The sequence below is a fragment of the Entelurus aequoreus genome, linkage group LG15 (assembly GCF_033978785.1).
Source record: "Entelurus aequoreus isolate RoL-2023_Sb linkage group LG15, RoL_Eaeq_v1.1, whole genome shotgun sequence".
Taxonomy (NCBI): domain Eukaryota; kingdom Metazoa; phylum Chordata; class Actinopteri; order Syngnathiformes; family Syngnathidae; genus Entelurus; species Entelurus aequoreus.
In genome coordinates, this window is record NC_084745.1 from 58,001,272 (window position 1) to 58,021,271 (window position 20,000).

General features: G+C 41.3%; 1 protein-coding gene across 5 annotated transcripts in view; it reads left to right on the forward strand.

Annotated features, from left to right (window-relative positions):
* Positions 1-20,000, forward strand: part of atp8a2 (ATPase phospholipid transporting 8A2) — a 111,387-nt gene that overhangs the window by 88,407 nt on the left and 2,980 nt on the right. For 4 of the 5 annotated variants that reach the window (XM_062021861.1, XM_062021863.1, XM_062021862.1 and 1 more), the window contains 9 exons: positions 909-983; positions 1,588-1,710; positions 2,061-2,139; positions 2,718-2,779; positions 3,983-4,039; positions 5,486-5,593; positions 8,582-8,670; positions 10,586-10,690; positions 19,432-19,520. In XM_062021861.1, coding sequence (XP_061877845.1) covers positions 909-983; positions 1,588-1,710; positions 2,061-2,139; positions 2,718-2,779; positions 3,983-4,039; positions 5,486-5,593; positions 8,582-8,670; positions 10,586-10,690; positions 19,432-19,520 — 787 coding nt within the window. Of the gene's footprint in view, positions 1-908; positions 984-1,587; positions 1,711-2,060; positions 2,140-2,717; positions 2,780-3,982; positions 4,040-5,485; positions 5,594-8,581; positions 8,671-10,585; positions 10,691-11,952; positions 11,978-19,431; positions 19,521-20,000 lie in introns of all 5 variants that reach the window. The other variant, XR_009821226.1, reaches the window with a different exon arrangement.

The window sequence follows — 20,000 nt, forward strand, 5'->3', positions numbered from 1 at the left end:
ATACATCTATATAGTAGTGTGTATATATAGTGTATATACATCTATATAGTAGTGTGTATATATAGTGTATATACATCTATATAGTAGTGTGTATATATAGTGTATATACATCTATATAGTAGTGTGTATATGTAGTGTATATACATCTATATAGTAGTGTGTATATATAGTGTATATACATCTATATAGTAGTGTGTATATATAGTGTATATACATCTATATAGTAGTGTGTATATATAGTGTATATACATCTATATAGTAGTGTGTATATGTAGTGTATATACATCTATATAGTAGTGTGTATATATAGTGTATATACATCTATATAGTAGTGTGTATATATAGTGTATATACATCTATATAGTAGTGTGTATATATAGTGTATATACATCTATATAGTAGTGTGTATATATAGTGTATATACATCTATATAGTAGTGTGTATATATAGTGTATATACATCTATATAGTAGTGTGTATATATAGTGTATATACATCTATATAGTAGTGTGTATATATAGTGTATATACATCTATATAGTAGTGTGTATATATAGTGTATATACATCTATATAGTAGTGTGTATATATAGTGTATATACATCTATATAGTAGTGTGTATATATAGTGTATATATATGTGGTCAGTGTGATGGTGGTCAGTGTGATGAGTCATGGTGGTCAGTGTGATGGTGGTCAGTGTGATGGTGGTCAGTGTGATGGAGGTCAGTGTGATGGAGGTCAGTGTGACGGTGGTCAGTGTGATGGTGGTCAGTGTGATGGTGGTCAGTGTGATGAGTCATGGTGGTCAGTGTGATGGTGGTCAGTGTGATGGTGGTCAGTGTGATGAGTCATGGTGGTCAGTGTGATGGTGGTCAGTGTGATGAGTCATGGTGTCTTCTGTGTCCTCAGCTGTGGTTTGCCTTCGTCAATGGCTTCTCGGGTCAGATCCTGTTTGAGCGCTGGTGCATCGGCCTCTACAATGTGGTGAGTCAGGTCAAAGGTCACACTCTACAATGTGGTGAGTCGGGTCAAAGGTCACACTCTACAATGTGGTGAGTCAGGTCAAAGGTCACACTCTACAATGTGGTGAGTCAGGTCAAAGGTCACACTCTACAATGTGGTGAGTCGGGTCAAAGGTCACACTCTACAATGTGGTGAGTCGGGTCAAAGGTCACACTCTACAATGTGGTGAGTCAGGTCAAAGGTCACACTCTACAATGTGGTGAGTCGGGTCAAAGGTCACACTCTACAATGTGGTGAGTCAGGTCAAAGGTCACACTCTACAATGTGGTGAGTCGGGTCAAAGGTCACACTCTACAATGTGGTGAGTCAGGTCAAAGGTCACACTCTACAATGTGGTGAGTCGGGTCAAAGGTCACACTCTACAATGTGGTGAGTCGGGTCAAAGGTCACACTCTACAATGTGGTGAGTCAGGTCAAAGGTCACACTCTACAATGTGGCAAGTCGGGTCAAAGGTCACACTCTACAATGTGGTGAGTCAGGTCAAAGGTCACACTCTACAATGTGGCGAGTCAGGTCAAAGGTCACAGTCTACAATTGTATTGTTCTTATGTGTGTTTATTCCAGATGTTTACTGCACTTCCTCCCTTTACTTTGGGGATCTTTGACCGTCCGTGCAGCCAACAGAACATGCTTCGCTTCCCTCAGCTTTACCGCATTACCCAGAATGCCGAGGGCTTCAACAGCAGGGTACACACACACACACACACACACACACACACACACACACACACACACACACACACACACACACACACACACACACGTTCAACTGGTCTAGCCTTGTGGCTTTTATAACCAAGTAAACAAGACCTGGCCGTTTCCATGACAACACTGGTGAGAGTGTGGAATAAGGAAGTCTTTCTTTGCAAACCTCTGGCCTTCACTGCCTGCATGTTGTGTGTGTGTGTGTGTGTGTGTGTGTGTGTGTGTGTGTGTGTGTGTGTGTGTGTGTGTGTGTGTGTGTGTGTGTGTGTGTGTGTGTGTGTGTGTGTGTGTGTACGTGACACTGACTGTCCATCTGGCCGTGTCCTCCTCAGGTGTTCTGGGGTCACTGCATCAATGCACTGATTCACTCCATCATTCTCTTCTGGTTCCCTCTGAAGATGTTGGAGCATGGTGAGTCACCATCTTCATCTTCATCTTCATCTTCTTCTTCTTCTCTCACATGTTGCACATGTACAGAGTGACAATGTGTGTTGTGTGGACACATCATGACAATGTGTGTTGTGTGGACACATCATGACAATGTGTGTTGTGTGTACACATCATGACAATGTGTGTTGTGTGGACACATCATGACAATGTGTGTTATGTGTACACATCATGACAATGTGTGTTGTGTGTACACATCATGACAATGTGTGTTGTGTGTACACATCATGACAATGTGTGTTGTGTGGACACATCATGACAATGTGTGTTGTGTGTACACATCATGACAATGTGTGTTGTGTGGACACATCATGACAATGTGTGTTGTGTGTACACATCATGACAATGTGTGTTGTGTGGACACATCATGACAATGTGTGTTGTGTGGACACATCATGACAATGTGTGTTGTGTGTACACATCATGACAATGTGTGTTGTGTGTGACAATGTGTGTTGTGTGTACACATCATGACAATGTGTGTTGTGTGGACACATCATGACAATGTGTGTTGTGTGTGACAATGTGTGTTGTGTGTACAGACTCTCCCTTTGACAACGGCCAAGGCAACGACTACTTGTTTGTGGGCAACATGGTTTACACGGTGAGTGGACGCCATCTTTCTTGTCTGACACCTCATCTTCTGTCCACCACTTGTGGTGGTCACCAGTATGTGGTGGTCACCAGTACGTGGTGGTCACCAGTATGTGGTGGTCACCAGTATGACAGCTCATCAACTTGTCATCTTCTGTCCACCAGTATGTGGTGGTCACCAGTATGTGGTGGTCACCAGTACGTGGTGGTCACCAGTACGTGGTGGTCACCAGTATGTGGTGGTCACCAGTACGTGGTGGTCACCAGTACGTGGTGGTCACCAGTATGTGGTGGTCACCAGTATGTGGTGGTCACCAGTACGTGGTGGTCACCAGTACGTGGTGGTCACCAGTATGTGGTGGTCACCAGTATGTGGTGGTCACCAGTATGACAGCTCATCAACTTGTCATCTTCTGTCCACCAGTATGTGGTGGTCACCAGTACGTGGTGGTCACCAGTACGTGGTGGTCACCAGTATGTGGTGGTCACCAGTATGTGGTGGTCACCAGTATGACAGCTCATCAACTTGTCATCTTCTGTCCACCAGTATGTGGTGGTCACCAGTACGTGGTAGTCACCAGTACGTGGTGGTCACCAGTATGTGGTGGTCACCAGTATGTGGTGGTCACCAGTATGTGGTGGTCACCAGTATGACAGCTCATCAACTTGTCATCTTCTGTCCACCAGTATGTGGTGGTCACCAGTATGTGGTGGTCACCAGTATGACAGCTCATCAACTTGTCATCTTCTGTCCACCAGTATGTGGTGGTCACCAGTACGTGGTGGTCACCAGTACGTGGTGGTCACCAGTATGTGGTGGTCACCAGTATGTGGTGGTCACCAGTATGACAGCTCATCAACTTGTCATCTTCTGTCCACCAGTATGTGGTGGTCACCAGTACGTGGTAGTCACCAGTACGTGGTGGTCACCAGTATGTGGTGGTCACCAGTATGTGGTGGTCACCAGTATGTGGTGGTCACCAGTATGACAGCTCATCAACTTGTCATCTTCTGTCCACCAGTATGTGGTGGTCACCAGTATGTGGTGGTCACCAGTACGTGGTGGTCACCAGTATGTGGTGGTCACCAGTACGTGGTGGTCACCAGTATGTGGTGGTCACCAGTACGTGGTGGTCACCAGTATGTGGTGGTCACCAGTATGTGGTGGTCACCAGTATGACAGCTCATCAACTTGTCATCTTCTGTCCACCAGTACGTGGTGGTGACCGTCTGTCTGAAGGCTGGCATGGAGACCACCGCTTGGACCAAGGTACTATCATCATTCTTGTTATATTTACTACTTCATACTTCATTGTTGTATTGTCTTGTTGTAATTATTATTGTTGTATTGTCTTGTTGTAATTATTATTGTTGTATTGTCTTGTTGTAATTATTATTGTTGTATTGTCTTGTTGTAATTATTATCGTTGTATTGTCTTGTTGTAATTATTATTGTTGTATTGTCTTGTTTTAATTATTATTGTTGTATTGTCTTGTTGTAATTATTATTGTTGTAATTATTATTGTTGTATTGTCTTGTTGTAATTATTATTGTTGTAATTATTATTGTTGTATTGTCTTGTTGTATTGTCTTGTTGTAATTATTATTGTTGTATTGTCTTGTTGTAATTATTATTGTTGTAATTATTATTGTTGTATTGTCTTGTTGTAATTATTATTGTTTTATTGTCTTGTTGTAATTATTATTGTTGTATTGTCTTGTTGTAATTATTATTGTTGTATTGTCTTGTTGTATTGTCTTGTATTGTTGTATTGTCTTGTTGTATTGTCTTGTTGTATTGTCTTGTTGTAATTATTATTGTTGTATTGTCTTGTTGTAATTATTATTGTTGTATTGTCTTGTTGTATTGTCTTGTTGTAATTATTATTGTTGTATTGTCTTGTTGTAATTATTATTGTTGTAATTATTATTGTTGTATTGTCTTGTTGTAATTATTGTTGTAATTATTATTGTTGTATTGTCTTGTTGTAATTATTATTGTTGTATTGTCTTGTTGTAATTATTATTGTTGTATTGTCTTGTTGTAATTATTATTGTTGTATTGTCTTGTTGTATTGTCTTGTTGTAATTATTATTGTTGTATTGTCTTGTTGTAATTATTATTGTTGTATTGTCTTGTTGTATTGTCTTGTTGTAATTATTATTGTTGTATTGTCTTGTTGTAATTATTATTGTTGTAATTATTGTTGTTGTATTATCTTGTTGTAATCATTATTGTTGTATTGTCTCGTTGTAATTATTATTGTTGTATTGTCTTGTTGTAATTATTATTGTTGTATTGTCTTGTTGTAATTATTATTGTTGTAATTATTATTGTTGTATTGTCTTGTTGTAATTATTATTGTTGTATTGTCTTGTTGTAATTATTTTTGTTGTAATTATTATTGTTGTATTGTTTGTGCCGCCATCTTTGTCAGCTCACTCTTGAAAAAGAGATTTTTATCTCAATGAGTTTTTACCTGCTAAATAAATGAAGGACATTGATTGATGTGTTGGAGTGTGATGGGATGGTGCCAACAGGCTATGTGGACTATATTAGGACTATGTGAGGTCTATGTGGACTATGTGAGGTCTATGTGGACTGTGAGGTTTATGTGGACTACGTGAGGTCTAGGTGGACTATGAGGTCAATGTAGACTATGTGAGGTCTATGTGGACTATGTCTGAGCCCTGTCCTCTGTCCTTCCTCTGCAGTTCTCGCACCTGGCAGTGTGGGGCAGCATTGTCCTCTGGCTGTTCTTCTTCGGGGTCTACTCCACCATCTGGCCCACCTTCCCCATCGCCCCCGACATGCTAGGCCAGGCAAGTTCAAACCTTCCTTCCAGGTCTAGGCCCCCCACCACACCAGGCGTCCTGCACCTGCTGCTTGTCACCCTCCCCCGCTGTGCCACAATCCAAGACCGAGGTGTTGACTTAGGAGGGTGTGCTGAGAACCAGGAGGGTGCTCCTGATCACAGTGGGGGATGGGCTGAGGGGGCAACTTCTTCATTCTTTCACTTTGCCTAGAAATATCTGCAGCTGCTGCGTGTCGTGGTCCCCCCAAAACCCCCACTTCTAGTCCAGCAGAACCTGTTGGAAGTCTTTCTTCATTCTATATGATAGCATTGTTATATTTTAGTATTGTTATATGATAGCATTGTTATATTTTAGTATTGTTATATGATAGTATTGTTATATGATAGTATTGTTATATGATAGCATTGTTATATTTTAGTATTGTTATATGATAGCATTGTTATATTTTAGTATTGTTATATGATAGCATTGTTATATTTTAGTATTGTTATATGATAGTATTGTTATATCATAGCATTGTTATATTTTAGTATTGTTATATGATAGTATTGTTATATGATAGCATTGTTATATTTTAGTATTGCTATATGATAGCATTGTTATATGATAGCACTGTTATATTTTAGTATTGTTATATGATAGCATTGTTATATTTTAGTATTGTTATATGATAGTATTGTTATATGATAGCATTGTTATATTTTAGTATTGTTATATGATAGCATTGTTATATTTTAGTATTGTTATATGATAGCATTGTTATATTTTAGTATTGTTATATGATAGTATTGTTATATCATAGCATTGTTATATTTTAGTATTGTTATATGATAGTATTGTTATATGATAGCATTGTTATATTTTAGTATTGTTATATGATAGCATTGTTATATGATAGCACTGTTATATTTTAGTATTGTTATATGAATGCATTGTTATATTTTAGTATTTTTATATGATAGTATTGTTATATGATAGCATTGTTATATTTTAGTATTGTTATATGATAGCATTGTTATATTTTAGTATTGTTATATGATAGCATTGTTATATATTTTAGTATTGTTATATGATAGTATTGTTATATGATAGCATTGTTATATTTTAGTATTGTTATATGATAGCATTGTTATATGATAGCACTGTTATATTTTAGTATTGTTATATGATAGCATTGTTATATTTTAGTATTGTTATATGATAGTATTGTTATATGATAGCATTGTTATATTTTAGTATTGTTATATGATAGCATTGTTATATTTTAGTATTGTTATATGATAGCATTGTTATATTTTAGTATTGTTATATGATAGTATTGTTATATCATAGCATTGTTATATTTTAGTATTGTTATATGATAGTATTGTTATATGATAGCATTGTTATATTTTAGTATTGTTATATGATAGCATTGTTATATGATAGCACTGTTATATTTTAGTATTGTTATATGAATGCATTGTTATATTTTAGTATTTTTATATGATAGTATTGTTATATGATAGCATTGTTATATTTTAGTATTGTTATATGATAGCATTGTTATATTTTAGTATTGTTATATGATAGCATTGTTATATATTTTAGTATTGTTATATGATAGTATTGTTATATGATAGCATTGTTATATTTTAGTATTGTTATATGATAACATTTTTATATAATAGTATTGATATATATTTTAGTATTGTTATATGATAGTATTGTTATATGATAGCATTGTTATATATTTTAGTATTGTTATATGATAGTATTGTTAAATGATAGCATTGTTATATATTTTGGTATTGTTATATGATAGTATTGTTATGTGATAGTATTGTTATATGATAGCATTGTTATATATTCTAGTATTGTTATATGATAGCATTGTTTTATGATAGTATTGTTATATGATAGCATTGTTATATGATAGTATTGTTATATGATAGCATTGTTATATATTTTAGTATTGTTATATGATAGTATTGTTATATGATAGTATTGTTATATGATAGCATTGTTATATATTTTAGTATTGTTATTTGATAGTATTGTTATATGATAGCATTGTTATATATTTTAGTATTGTTATATGATAGCATTGTTTTATGATAGTATTGTTATATGATAGCATTGTTATATATTTTAGTATTGTTATATGATAGCATTGTTATATGATAGTATTGTTATATGATAGCATTGTTATATATTTTAGTATTGTTATATGATAGCATTGTTATATATTTTAGTATTGTTATTTGATAGTATTGTTATATGATAGCGTTGTTATATATTTTAGTATTGTTATTTGATAGTATTGTTATATGATAGCGTTGTTATATATTTTAGTATTGTTATTTGATAGTATTGTTATATGATAGCGTTGTTATATATTTTAGTATTGTTATTTGATAGTATTGTTATATGATAGCGTTGTTATATATTTTAGTATTGTTATATGATAGCATTGTTATATAGTAGTAGTATTGTTACACTCATTACTGTTACTGTTACACTCAGTACTGTGACAGTTAGGGTCAGTACTGTGACAGTTAGGGTCAGTACTGTGACAGTTAGGGTCAGTACTGTTACTGTTAGGGTCAGTACTGTGACAGTTAGGGTCGGTACTGTTACTGTTAGGGTCAGTACTGTGACAGTTAGGGTCAGTACTGTGACAGTTAGGGTCAGTACTGTTACTGTTAGGGTCAGTACTGTTACTGTTAGGGTCAGTACTGTGACAGTTAGGGTCAGTACTGTTACTGTTAGGGTCAGTACTGTGACAGTTAGGGTCAGTACTGTTACTGTTAGGGTCAGTACTGTGACAGTTAGGGTCAGTACTGTGACAGTTAGGGTCAGTACTGTTACTGTTAGGGTCAGTACTGTTACAGTTAGGGTCAGTACTGCAGCTGGGTGTATTATGTCTGAGTAAAGAGTCCAGACCTCCCTGTTCCTGTTCCTGTTCCTGTTCCTGTTCCTGTTCCTGCCCCACACTCAGTGTTGCTGTTGCAGGCTGCCAAGGTGATGCAGTGCTGGTACTTCTGGCTGGGTCTGGTCCTGGTGCCCACAGTCTGTCTGCTCAAAGACTTTGTCTGGGCCTCGTAAGTCTGACACCTCCTTCTAAGTCTGACACCTCCTTCTACCTCCTTCTAAGTCTGACACCTTCTTCTAAGTCTGACACCTCCTTGTAAGTCTGCCACCTCCTTGTAAGTCTGCCACCTCCTTCTAAGTCTGCTACCTCCTTCAAAGTCTGCTACCTCCTTCAAAGTCTGCTACCTCCTTCTAAGTCTGCCATCTCCTTCTAAGTCTGCTACCTCCTTGTAAGTCTGCCACCTCCTTCTAAGTCTGCCACCTCCTTCTAAGTCTGCTACCTCCTTCTAAGTCTGCCACCTCCTTCAAAGTCTGCTACCTCCTTCTAAGTCTGCTACCTCCTTCTAAGTCTGACACCTCCTTCTAAGTCTGCTACCTCCTTCAAAGTCTGCTACCTCCTTCTAAGTCTGCCACCTCCTTCTAAGTCTGCTACCTCCTTCAAAGTCTGCCACCTCCTTCTAAGTCTGCTACCTCCTTCAAAGTCTGCTACCTCCTTCAAAGTCTGCCACCTCCTTCAAAGTCTGCTACCTCCTTCTAAGTCTGCTACCTCCTTCTAAGTCTGACACCTTCTTCTAAGTCTGACACCTCCTTGTAAGTCTGCCACCTCCTTCTAAGTCTGCCAGCTCCTTCTAAGTCTGCCACCTTCTTCTAAGTCTGCTACCTCCTTCTAAGTCTGCCACCTCCTTCTAAGTCTGCCACCTCCTTGTAAGTCTGCCACCTCCTTCTAAGTCTGCTACCTCCTTCTAAGTCTGCCACCTCCTTCTAAGTCTGCCACCTTCTTCTAAGTCTGACACCTCCTTGTAAGTCTGACACCTCCTTGTAAGTCTGCCACCTCCTTGTAAGTCTGCCACCTCCTTCTAAGTCTGCCACCTCCTTCTAAGTCTGCCACCTTCTTCTAAGTCTGCTACCTCCTTCTAAGTCTGCCACCTCCTTCTAAGTCTGCCACATCCTTGTAAGTCTGCTACCTCCTTCTAAGTCTGCTACCTCCTTCTAAGTCTGCCACCTCCTTCTAAGTCTGCCACCTCCTTGTAAGTCTGCCACCTCCTTCTAAGTCTGCCACCTCCTTCTAAGTCTGCCACCTCCTTGTAAGTCTGCTACCTCCTTCTAAGTCTGCTACCTCCTTCTAAGTCTGCCACCTCCTTCTAAGTCTGCCACCTCCTTCTAAGTCTGCCACCTCCTTGTAAGTCTGCCACCTCCTTGTAAGTCTGCCACCTCCTTCTAAGTCTGCCACCTCCTTGTAAGTCTGCTACCTCCTTCTAAGTCTGCCACCTCCTTGTAAGTCTGCCACCTCCTTCTAAGTCTGCCACCTCCTTCTAAGTCTGCTACCTCCTTCCAAGTCTGCCACCTCCTTGTAAGTCTGCTACCTCCTTCTAAGTCTGCCACCTCCTTCTAAGTCTGCCACCTCCTTCTAAGTCTGCCACCTCCTTCTAAGTCTGCTACCTCCTTCTAAGTCTGCCACCTCCTTCTAAGTCTGCCACCTCCTTCTAAGTCTGCCACATCCTTGTAAGTCTGCCACCTCCTTCTAAGTCTGCCATCTCCTTCTAAGTCTGCCACCTTCTTCTAAGTCTGCCACCTCCTTCTACCTCCTTGTAAGTCTGCCACCTCCTTCTAAGTCTGCCACCTCCTTCTAAGTCTGCCACCTCCTTGTAAGTTTGCTACCTCCTTCTAAGTCTGCCACCTCCTTCTAAGTCTGCTACCTCCTTCTAAGTCTGCCACCTCCTTCTAAGTCTGCCACCTCCTTGTAAGTCTGCTACCTCCTTCTAAGTCTGCCACCTCCTTCTAAGTCTGCCACATCCTTGTAAGTCTGCTACCTCCTTCTAAGTCTGCCACCTCCTTGTAAGTCTGCCACCTCCTTCTAAGTCTGCCACCTCCTTGTAAGTCTGCCACCTCCTGCCAGTCAGGGACCCTCACATGTGTTCTCTGCAGGACACGTCGCAGCATCAACAAGTCTCTCCTGGAGGAGGTTCAGGAGCTGGAGGCGCGTGCCGTGGACCCGGGTGCTGCCGTGCTGAGGGACGCCAGTGGGCGCAGGTACGGTAGAGGGCAAGGCATCATGGGTAAAAAACCAGCAAACATGGAATCCTCATGATTAGGACCAGAGCCAAGACTGGGAGGTAGACCCTGGGTCAAGACTGGGAGGTAGACCCTGGGTTAAGACTGGGAGGTAGACCCTGGGTCAAGACTGGGAGGTAGAACGGGAGGTAGACCCTGGGTCAAGACTGGGAGGTAGACCCTGGGTCAAGACTGGGAGGTAGACCCTGGGTCAAGACTGGGAGGTAGACCGGGAGGTAGACCCTGGGTCAAGACTGGGAGGTAGACCCTGGGTCAAGACTGGGAGGTAGACCCTGGGTCAAGACTGGGAGGTAGACCGGGAGGTAGACCCTGGGTCAAGACTGGGAGGTAGACCCTGGGTCAAGACTGGGAGGTAGACCGGGAGGTAGACCCTGGGTCAAGACTGGGAGGTAGACCCTGGGTCAAGACTGGGAGGTAGACCCTGGGTCAAGACTGGGAGGTAGACCCTGGGTCAAGACTGGGAGGTAGACCGGGAGGTAGACCCTGGGTCAAGACTGGGAGGTAGACCCTGGGTCAAGACTGGGAGGTAGACCGGGAGGTAGACCCTGGGTCAAGACTGGGAGGTAGACCCTGGGTCAAGACTGGGAGGTAGACCGGGAGGTAGACCCTGGGTCAAGACTGGGAGGTAGACCCTGGGTCAAGACTGGGAGGTAGACCCTGGGTCAAGACTGGGAGGTAGACCCTGGGTCAAGACTGGGAGGTAGACCCTGGGTCAAGACTGGGAGGTAGACCGGGAGGTAGACCCTGGGTCAAGACTGGGAGGTAGACCCTGGGTCAAGACTGGGAGGTAGACCCTGGGTCAAGACTGGGAGGTAGACCGGGAGGTAGACCCTGGGTCAAGACTGGGAGGTAGACCCTGGGTCAAGACTGGGAGGTAGACCGGGAGGTAGACCCTGGGTCAAGACTGGGAGGTAGACCCTGGGTCAAGACTGGGAGGTAGACCCTGGGTCAAGACTGGGAGGTAGACCCTGGGTCAAGACTGGGAGGTAGACCCTGGGTCAAGACTGGGAGGTAGACCGGGAGGTAGACCCTGGGTCAAGACTGGGAGGTAGACCCTGGGTCAAGACTGGGAGGTAGACCGGGAGGTAGACCCTGGGTCAAGACTGGGAGGTAGACCCTGGGTCAAGACTGGGAGGTAGACCCTGGGTCAAGACTGGGAGGTAGACCCTGGGTCAACTCTGACTTCTTTGTGCATCTTTCCCTCATTTCTCACTTCCAAGGTGGATCTGCTGCTGCTCACACCTGGTGTGTAGATGTCTTCCTACCAGGGGTGTCCCGATCCCGGTCTTGCATGTTCAGTGTGTGATATCATGTGCGATACAAGCAGAGTGTTTACTTGTCAGTGCGATACAAGCAGGCCTGCAGACTGATTACTTGTGTGTGATATCATGTGCGATACAATCAGTCCAGCAGAGTGTTTACTTGTATGTGTGATGTGATGTGCGATACAAGCAGGCCTTTTGATTGACTGATTGAAACTTGTATTAGTAGATTGCACAGTACAGTACATATTTATTAGTAGATTACACAGTACAGTACATATTTATTAGTAGATTACACAGTACAGTACATATTTATTAGTAGATTGCACAGTACAGTACATATTTATTAGTAGATTACACAGTACAGTACATATTTATTAGTAGATTGCACAGTACAGTACATATTTATTAGTAGATTGCACAGTACAGTACATATTTATTAGTAGATTACACAGTACAGTACATATTTATTAGTAGATTGCACAGTACAGTACATATTTATTAGTAGATTACACAGTACAGTACATATTTATTAGTAGATTACACAGTACAGTACATATTTATTAGTAGATTGCACAGTACAGTACATATTTATTAGTAGATTGCACAGTACAGTACATATTTATTAGTAGATTACACAGTACAGTACATATTTATTAGTAGATTGCACAGTACAGTACATATTTATTAGTAGATTGCACAGTACAGTACATATTTATTAGTAGATTACACAGTACAGTACATATGTATTAGTAGATTGTACAGTACAGTACATATTTATTAGTAGATTACACAGTACAGTACATATTTATTAGTAGATTGCACAGTACAGTACATATTTATTAGTAGATTACACAGTACAGTACATATGTATTAGTAGATTGTACAGTACAGTACATATTTATTAGTAGATTACACAGTACAGTACATATGTATTAGTAGATTGTACAGTACAGTACATATTTATTAGTAGATTACACAGTACAGTACATATTTATTAGTAGATTGCACAGTACAGTACATATTTATTAGTAGATTACACAGTACAGTACATATGTATTAGTAGATTGTACAGTACAGTACATATTTATTAGTAGATTACACAGTACAGTACATATTTATTAGTAGATTACACAGTACAGTACATATTTATTAGTAGATTGCACAGTACAGTACATATTTATTAGTAGATTACACAGTACAGTACATATGTATTAGTAGATTACACAGTACAGTACATATTTATTAGTAGATTGTACAGTACAGTACATATTCCCTACAACTGACCACTAAATGGAAACACCCCAATACGTTTTTCACTTCTTTAAATCGGGGTCCACGTTAATCAATTGTGTGTGATATCATGTGCGATACAAGCTGTCCTGCAGCGTGTTTACTTGTGTGTGATATCATGTGCGATACAAGCTGTCCTGCAGCGTGTTGACTTGTGTGTGATATCATGTGCGATACAAGCTGTCCTGCAGCGTGTTTACTTGTGTGTGATATCATGTGCGATACAAGCTGTCCTGCAGCGTGTTTACTTGTGTGTGATATCATGTGCGATACAAGCTGTCCTGCAGCGTGTTGACTTGTGTGTGATATCATGTGCGATACAAGCTGTCCTGCAGCGTGTTTACTTGTGTGTGATATCATGTGCGATACAAGCTGTCCTGCAGCGTGTTTACTTGTGTGTGATATCATGTGCGATACAAGCTGTCCTGCAGCGTGTTGACTTGTGTGTGATATCATGTGCGATACAAGCTGTCCTGCAGCGTGTTTACTTGTGTGTGATATCATGTACGATACAAGCTGTCCTGCAGCGTATTGACTTGTGTGTGATATCATGTGCGATACAAGCTGTCCTGCAGCGTGTTGACTTGTGTGTGATATCATGTGCGATACAAGCAGTCCTACAGACTGTTTTCTAACATTCCACACTACTAGATAATACAAGTGTGTACAATTCCCGCTGATATCGCATATTCCTGCGTACATCCTATCAGTGTGTGAATGTGGGAAAAGTGTCAAAGCGCTTTGAGTAGCTTGAAGATAGCAAAGTGCTAAACGAGTATAACACATTTAGCACTTTATGGACCCCTACTCAAAGCTGGGTATTGTTTGGAAAGTACAAGAGCTGCATCGGGACACCCCTACTTTTCACCTTAGCTTGTGTGTTAGCTTCCTGCTAGCTAATGAGTACATGCTGATGTTAGTTAGCTTGTGTGTTAGCTTCCTGCTAGCTAATGAGTACATGTTGACGTTAGTTAGCTTGTGTGTTAGCTTCCTGCTAGCTAATGAGTACATGTTGATGTTAGTTAGCTTGTGTGTTAGCTTCCTGCTAGCTAATGAGTACATGTTGATGTTAGTTAGCTTGTGTGTTAGCTTCCTGCTAGCTAATGAGTACATGTTGATGTTAGTTAGCTTGTGTGTTAGCTTCCTGCTAGCTAATGAGTACATGTTGATGTTAGTTAGCTTGTGTGTTAGCTTCCTGCTAGCTAATGAGTACATGCTGATGTTAGTTAGCTTGTGTGTTAGCTTCCTGCTAGCTAGTAAGTCTATACTGAGGAACATGTCAGGAACAGAAGATGTTCTATCAAGCAGTAGACCTTCTTGCCTTTCTGCTCCTGGTGGTGTTGTTGGAGCACACTGCTCCTGGTGTTTTTGTTGGAGCACACTGCTCCTGGTGTTGTTGTTGTTGCTCCTGGTGTTGTTGTTGGAGCACACTGCTCCTTGTGTTGTTGTTGTTGCTCCTGGTGGTGTTGTTGTTGGAGCACACTGCTCCTGGTGTTGTTGTTGTTGCTCCAGGTGTTGTTGTTGGAGCACACAGCTCCTGGTGTTGTTGTTGGAGCACACTGCTCCTGGTGTTGTTGTTGTTGTTATTGTTGTTGTTGTTGGAGCACACAGCTCCTGGTGTTGTTGTTGGAGCACACTGCTCCTAGTGTTGTTGTTGTTGCTCCTGGTGTTGTTGTTGGATCACACTGCTCCTGGTGTTGTTGTTGTTGCTCCTGGTGTTGTTGTTGGAGCACACTGCTCCTGGTGTTGTTGTTGCTCCTGGTGTTGTTGTTGGAGCACACAGCTCCTGGTGTTGTTGTTGGAGCACACTGCTCCTGGTGTTGTTGTTGGAGCACACTGCTCCTGGTGTTGTTGTTGTTGCTCCAGGTGTTGTTGTTGTTGCTCCTGGTGTTGTTGTTAGAGCACACAGCTCCTGGTGTTGTTGTTGGAGCACACTGCTCCTGGTGTTGTTGTTGTTGCTCCAGGTGTTGTTGTTGGAGCACACTGCTCCTGGTGTTGTTGTTGTTGCTCCTGGTGTTGTTGTTGGAGCACACGGCTCCTGGTGTTGTTGTTGTTGCTCCTGGTGTTGTTGTTGTTGCCCCTGGTGTTGTTGCTGGAGCACACTGCTCCTGGTGTTGTTGTTGTGGCTCCTGGTGTTGTTGTTGGAGCACACTGCTCCTGGTGTTGTTGTTGTTGCTCCAGGTGTTGTTGTTGGAGCACACTGCTCCTGGTGTTGTTGTTGTTGCTCTTGGTGTTGTTGTTGTTGCTCCTGGTGTTGTTGTTGGAGCACACTGCTCCTGGTGTTGTTGTTGTTGCTCCTGGTGTTGTTGTTGGAGCACACTGCTCCTGGTGTTGTTGTTGTTGCTCCTGGTGTTGTTGTTGGAGCACACTGCTCCTGGTGTTGTTTTGTTGCTCCTGGTGTTGTTGGAGCACACACAGCTCCTGGTGTTGTTGTTGGAGCACACTGCTCCTAGTGTTGTTGTTGTTGCTCCTGGTGTTGTTGTTGGATCACACTGCTCCTGGTGTTGTTGTTGTTGCTCCTGGTGTTGTTGTTGGAGCACACTGCTCCTGGTGTTGTTGTTGCTCCTGGTGTTGTTGTTGGAGCACACAGCTCCTGGTGTTGTTGTTGGAGCACACTGCTCCTGGTGTTGTTGTTGGAGCACACTGCTCCTGGTGTTGTTGTTGTTGCTCCAGGTGTTGTTGTTGTTACTCCTGGTGTTGTTGTTAGAGCACACAGCTCCTGGTGTTGTTGTTGGAGCACACTGCTCCTGGTGTTGTTGTTGTTGCTCCAGGTGTTGTTGTTGGAGCACACTGCTCCTGGTGTTGTTGTTGTTGCTCCTGGTGTTGTTGTTGTTGCTCCTGGTGTTGTTGTTGGAGCACACGGCTCCTGGTGTTGTTGTTGTTGCTCCTGGTGTTGTTGTTGTTGCTCCTGGTGTTGTTGCTGGAGCACACTGCTCCTGGTGTTGTTGTTGTGGCTCCTGGTGTTGTTGTTGGAGAACACTGCTCCTGGTGTTGTTGTTGTTGCTCCAGGTGTTGTTGTTGGAGCACACTGCTCCTGGTGTTGTTGTTGTTGCTCTTGGTGTTGTTGTTGTTGCTCCTGGTGTTGTTGTTGGAGCACACTGCTCCTGGTGTTGTTGTTGTTGCTCCTGGTGTTGTTGTTGGAGCACACTGCTCCTGGTGTTGTTGTTGTTGCTCCTGGTGTTGTTGTTGGAGCACACTGCTCCTGGTGTTGTTGTTGTTGCTCCTGGTGTTGTTGTTGGAGCACACTGCTCCTGGTGTTGTTTTGTTGCTCCTGGTGTTGTTGGAGCACACTGCTCCTGGTGTTGTTGTTGTTGCTCCTGGTGTTGTTGTTGGAGCACACTGCTCCTGGCGTTGTTGTTGTTGCTCCTGGTGTTGTTGGAGCACACTGCTCCTGGTGTTGTTGTTGTTGCTCCTGGTGTTGTTGGAGCACACTGCTCCTGGTGTTGTTGTTGTTGCTCCTGGTGTTGTTGTTGGAGCACACTGCTCCTGGTGTTGTTGCTCCTGGTGTTGTTGTTGGAGCACACTGCTCCTGGTGTTGTTGCTCCTGGTGTTGTTGGAGCACACTGCTCCTGGTGTTGTTGTTGTTGTTGCTCCTGGTGTTGTTGTTGGAGCACACTGCTCCTGGTGTTGTTGTTGTTGTTGCTCCTGGTGTTGTTGTTGGAGCACACTGCTCCTGGTGTTGTTGTTGTTGTTGCTCCTGGTGTTGTTGTTGGAGCACACTGCTCCTGGTGTTGTTGTTGTTGCTCCTGGTGTTGTTGGAGCACACACAGCTCCTGGTGTTGTTGTTGGAGCACACTGCTCCTGGTGTTGTTGGAGCACACACAGCTCCTGGTGTTGTTGTTGGAGCACACTGCTCCTGGTGTTGTTGTTGTTGCTCCTGGTGTTGTTGGAGCACACACAGCTCCTGGTGTTGTTTTTGGAGCACACTGCTCCTGGTGTTGTTGGAGCACACACAGCTCCTGGTGTTGTTGTTGGAGCACACTGCTCCTGGCGTTGTTGTTGTTGCTCCTGGTGTTGTTGGAGCACACTGCTCCTGGTGTTGTTGTTGTTGCTCCTGGTGTTGTTGGAGCACACTGCTCCTGGTGTTGTTGTTGTTGCTCCTGGTGTTGTTGTTGGAGCACACTGCTCCTGGTGTTGTTGCTCCTGGTGTTGTTGTTGGAGCACACTGCTCCTGGTGTTGTTGCTCCTGGTGTTGTTGGAGCACACTGCTCCTGGTGTTGTTGTTGTTGTTGCTCCTGGTGTTGTTGTTGGAGCACACTGCTCCTGGTGTTGTTGTTGTTGTTGCTCCTGGTGTTGTTGTTGGAGCACACTGCTCCTGGTGTTGTTGTTGTTGTTGCTCCTGGTGTTGTTGTTGGAGCACACTGCTCCTGGTGTTGTTGTTGTTGCTCCTGGTGTTGTTGGAGCACACACAGCTCCTGGTGTTGTTGTTGGAGCACACTGCTCCTGGTGTTGTTGGAGCACACACAGCTCCTGGTGTTGTTGTTGGAGCACACCGCTCCTGGTGTTGTTGTTGTTGCTCCTGGTGTTGTTGGAGCACACACAGCTCCTGGTGTTGTTGTTGGAGCACACTGCTCCTGGTGTTGTTGGAGCACACACAGCTCCTGGTGTTGTTGTTGGAGCACACTGCTCCTGGTGTTGTTGTTGTTGCTCCTGGTGTTGTTGGAGCACACACAGCTCCATTGATGGACGTCTGGCAAACATCCACAATGTCCTGATGACCACCTGATTGGCTGCAGAGGGCCAGGGGGCGGGGCTAACAGGCATGTGGTCTTCAAACAGAGCGTCCATTTAAATGGAAGACCTCCGCTTGCCTCTCTACACTCTTATTTTACACTACTCTTATTTTACACTATACTTATTTTACACTACTCTTATTTTACACTACTCTTATTTTATACTGTTTGCATCTCTACACTCTTATTGTACACTACTCTTATTGTACACTACTCTTATTTTACACTACTCTTATTTTTACACTACTCTTATTTTACACTACTCTTATTTTTACACTACTCTTATTTTTACACTACTCTTATTTTACACTACTCTTATTTTACACTACTCTTATTTTTACACTACTCTTATTTTTACACTACTCTTATTTTACACTACTCTTATTTTTACACTACTCTTATTTTTACACTACTCTTATTTTATACTGTTTGCCTCTCTACTCTCTTATTTTACACTACTCTTATTTTGCAATCTTATTTTCTACTTTTATTTTATAATCCTCTTTTTTATACTTTTATATGACACTCTTATTTTACATTCTTATTTTATACTCTTATACTCCTCTTATTTTGTATTTTATATTTTATTGGACACTACTCTTATTTTATACTCTTATTTTACACTACTCTTATTTGACACTGCTCCTATTTTTACACTCCTCCCTATTTTATACTCTTGTTTGACACTCCTCTTATTTTACACTCCTCTTATTTTATACTCCTCCTATTTGACGCTCTTATTTCACACTCCTCCTTTTTTACACTCTTATTTTATACTCTTATTTTACACTCTTATTTTACACTTGTCTTATTTTACACTCTTATTGTATACTCCTTATTTTACACTCTTATTTTACACTCTTATTTTATAGTCCTTATTTTACACTCGTCTTATTTTACACTCGACTTATTTCACACTGGTGTTATAGACATTATGTACTAGATGTACTTGTATTACATTATAGGCTAGAATGATGTACTAGATGGGCTTGTATTACATTGTAGTCTAGACATGATGTACTAGATGTACTAGTATTACATTGTAGTCTAGAATGATGTACTAGTATTACATTGTAGTCTAGAATGATGTACTAGATGTACTAGTATTACATTGTAGTCTAGAATGATGTACTAGTATTACATTGTAGTCTAGAATGATGTACTAGATGTACTAGTATTACATTGTAGTCTAGAATGATGTACTAGTATTACATTGTAGTCTAGAATGATGTACTAGATGTACTAGTATTACATTGTAGTCTAGAATGATGTACTAGTATTACATTGTAGTCTAGAATGATGTACTAGTATTACACTGTAGTCTAGAATGATGTACTTTGATTGCTGACATGAATCCCCAAATGTTGACAATTGTGTTGTGTTGTGTTGTGTTGTGTTGTGTTGTGTCCAGTCTGAACGAACGTGCCCATCTCCTGACAAGAGTTCGTAAGACAGCATCCAGTCTAGGACGCTCCAAGTCGGTGCAGCAAACTGTCACCCGTGAGTCTCTGCACGCCATCCCTCATGTCACCACAACAACAATAACAACAACAACAAAGATAATGACAATAATAACAACAATAATAATAATAACAACAACAATAATAATAATAACATCAACAATAATAACAACAGCAATGATAATAACAATAATAGCAACAATCATAATAACAAAAAATAACAATAAAACAACAATAATAATAACAACAATAGTAATAACAATAACATCAACAACAGCAATAATAATAACAAAAATGACTGCAATAAAAACAACAACAATAACAACAAGTCATAGCAACAATAATAACACTAATGATTACACCAATAACAACAACACTACTAACAATAATAATAACAATCATAACAATAAGAATAACAACAATAAGAATAACAACAATAATAACAATCACAACAACAACAATATTAATAATAAGAAGAACAACAATGATATCAACAACAATTATAACATCAATAATAATA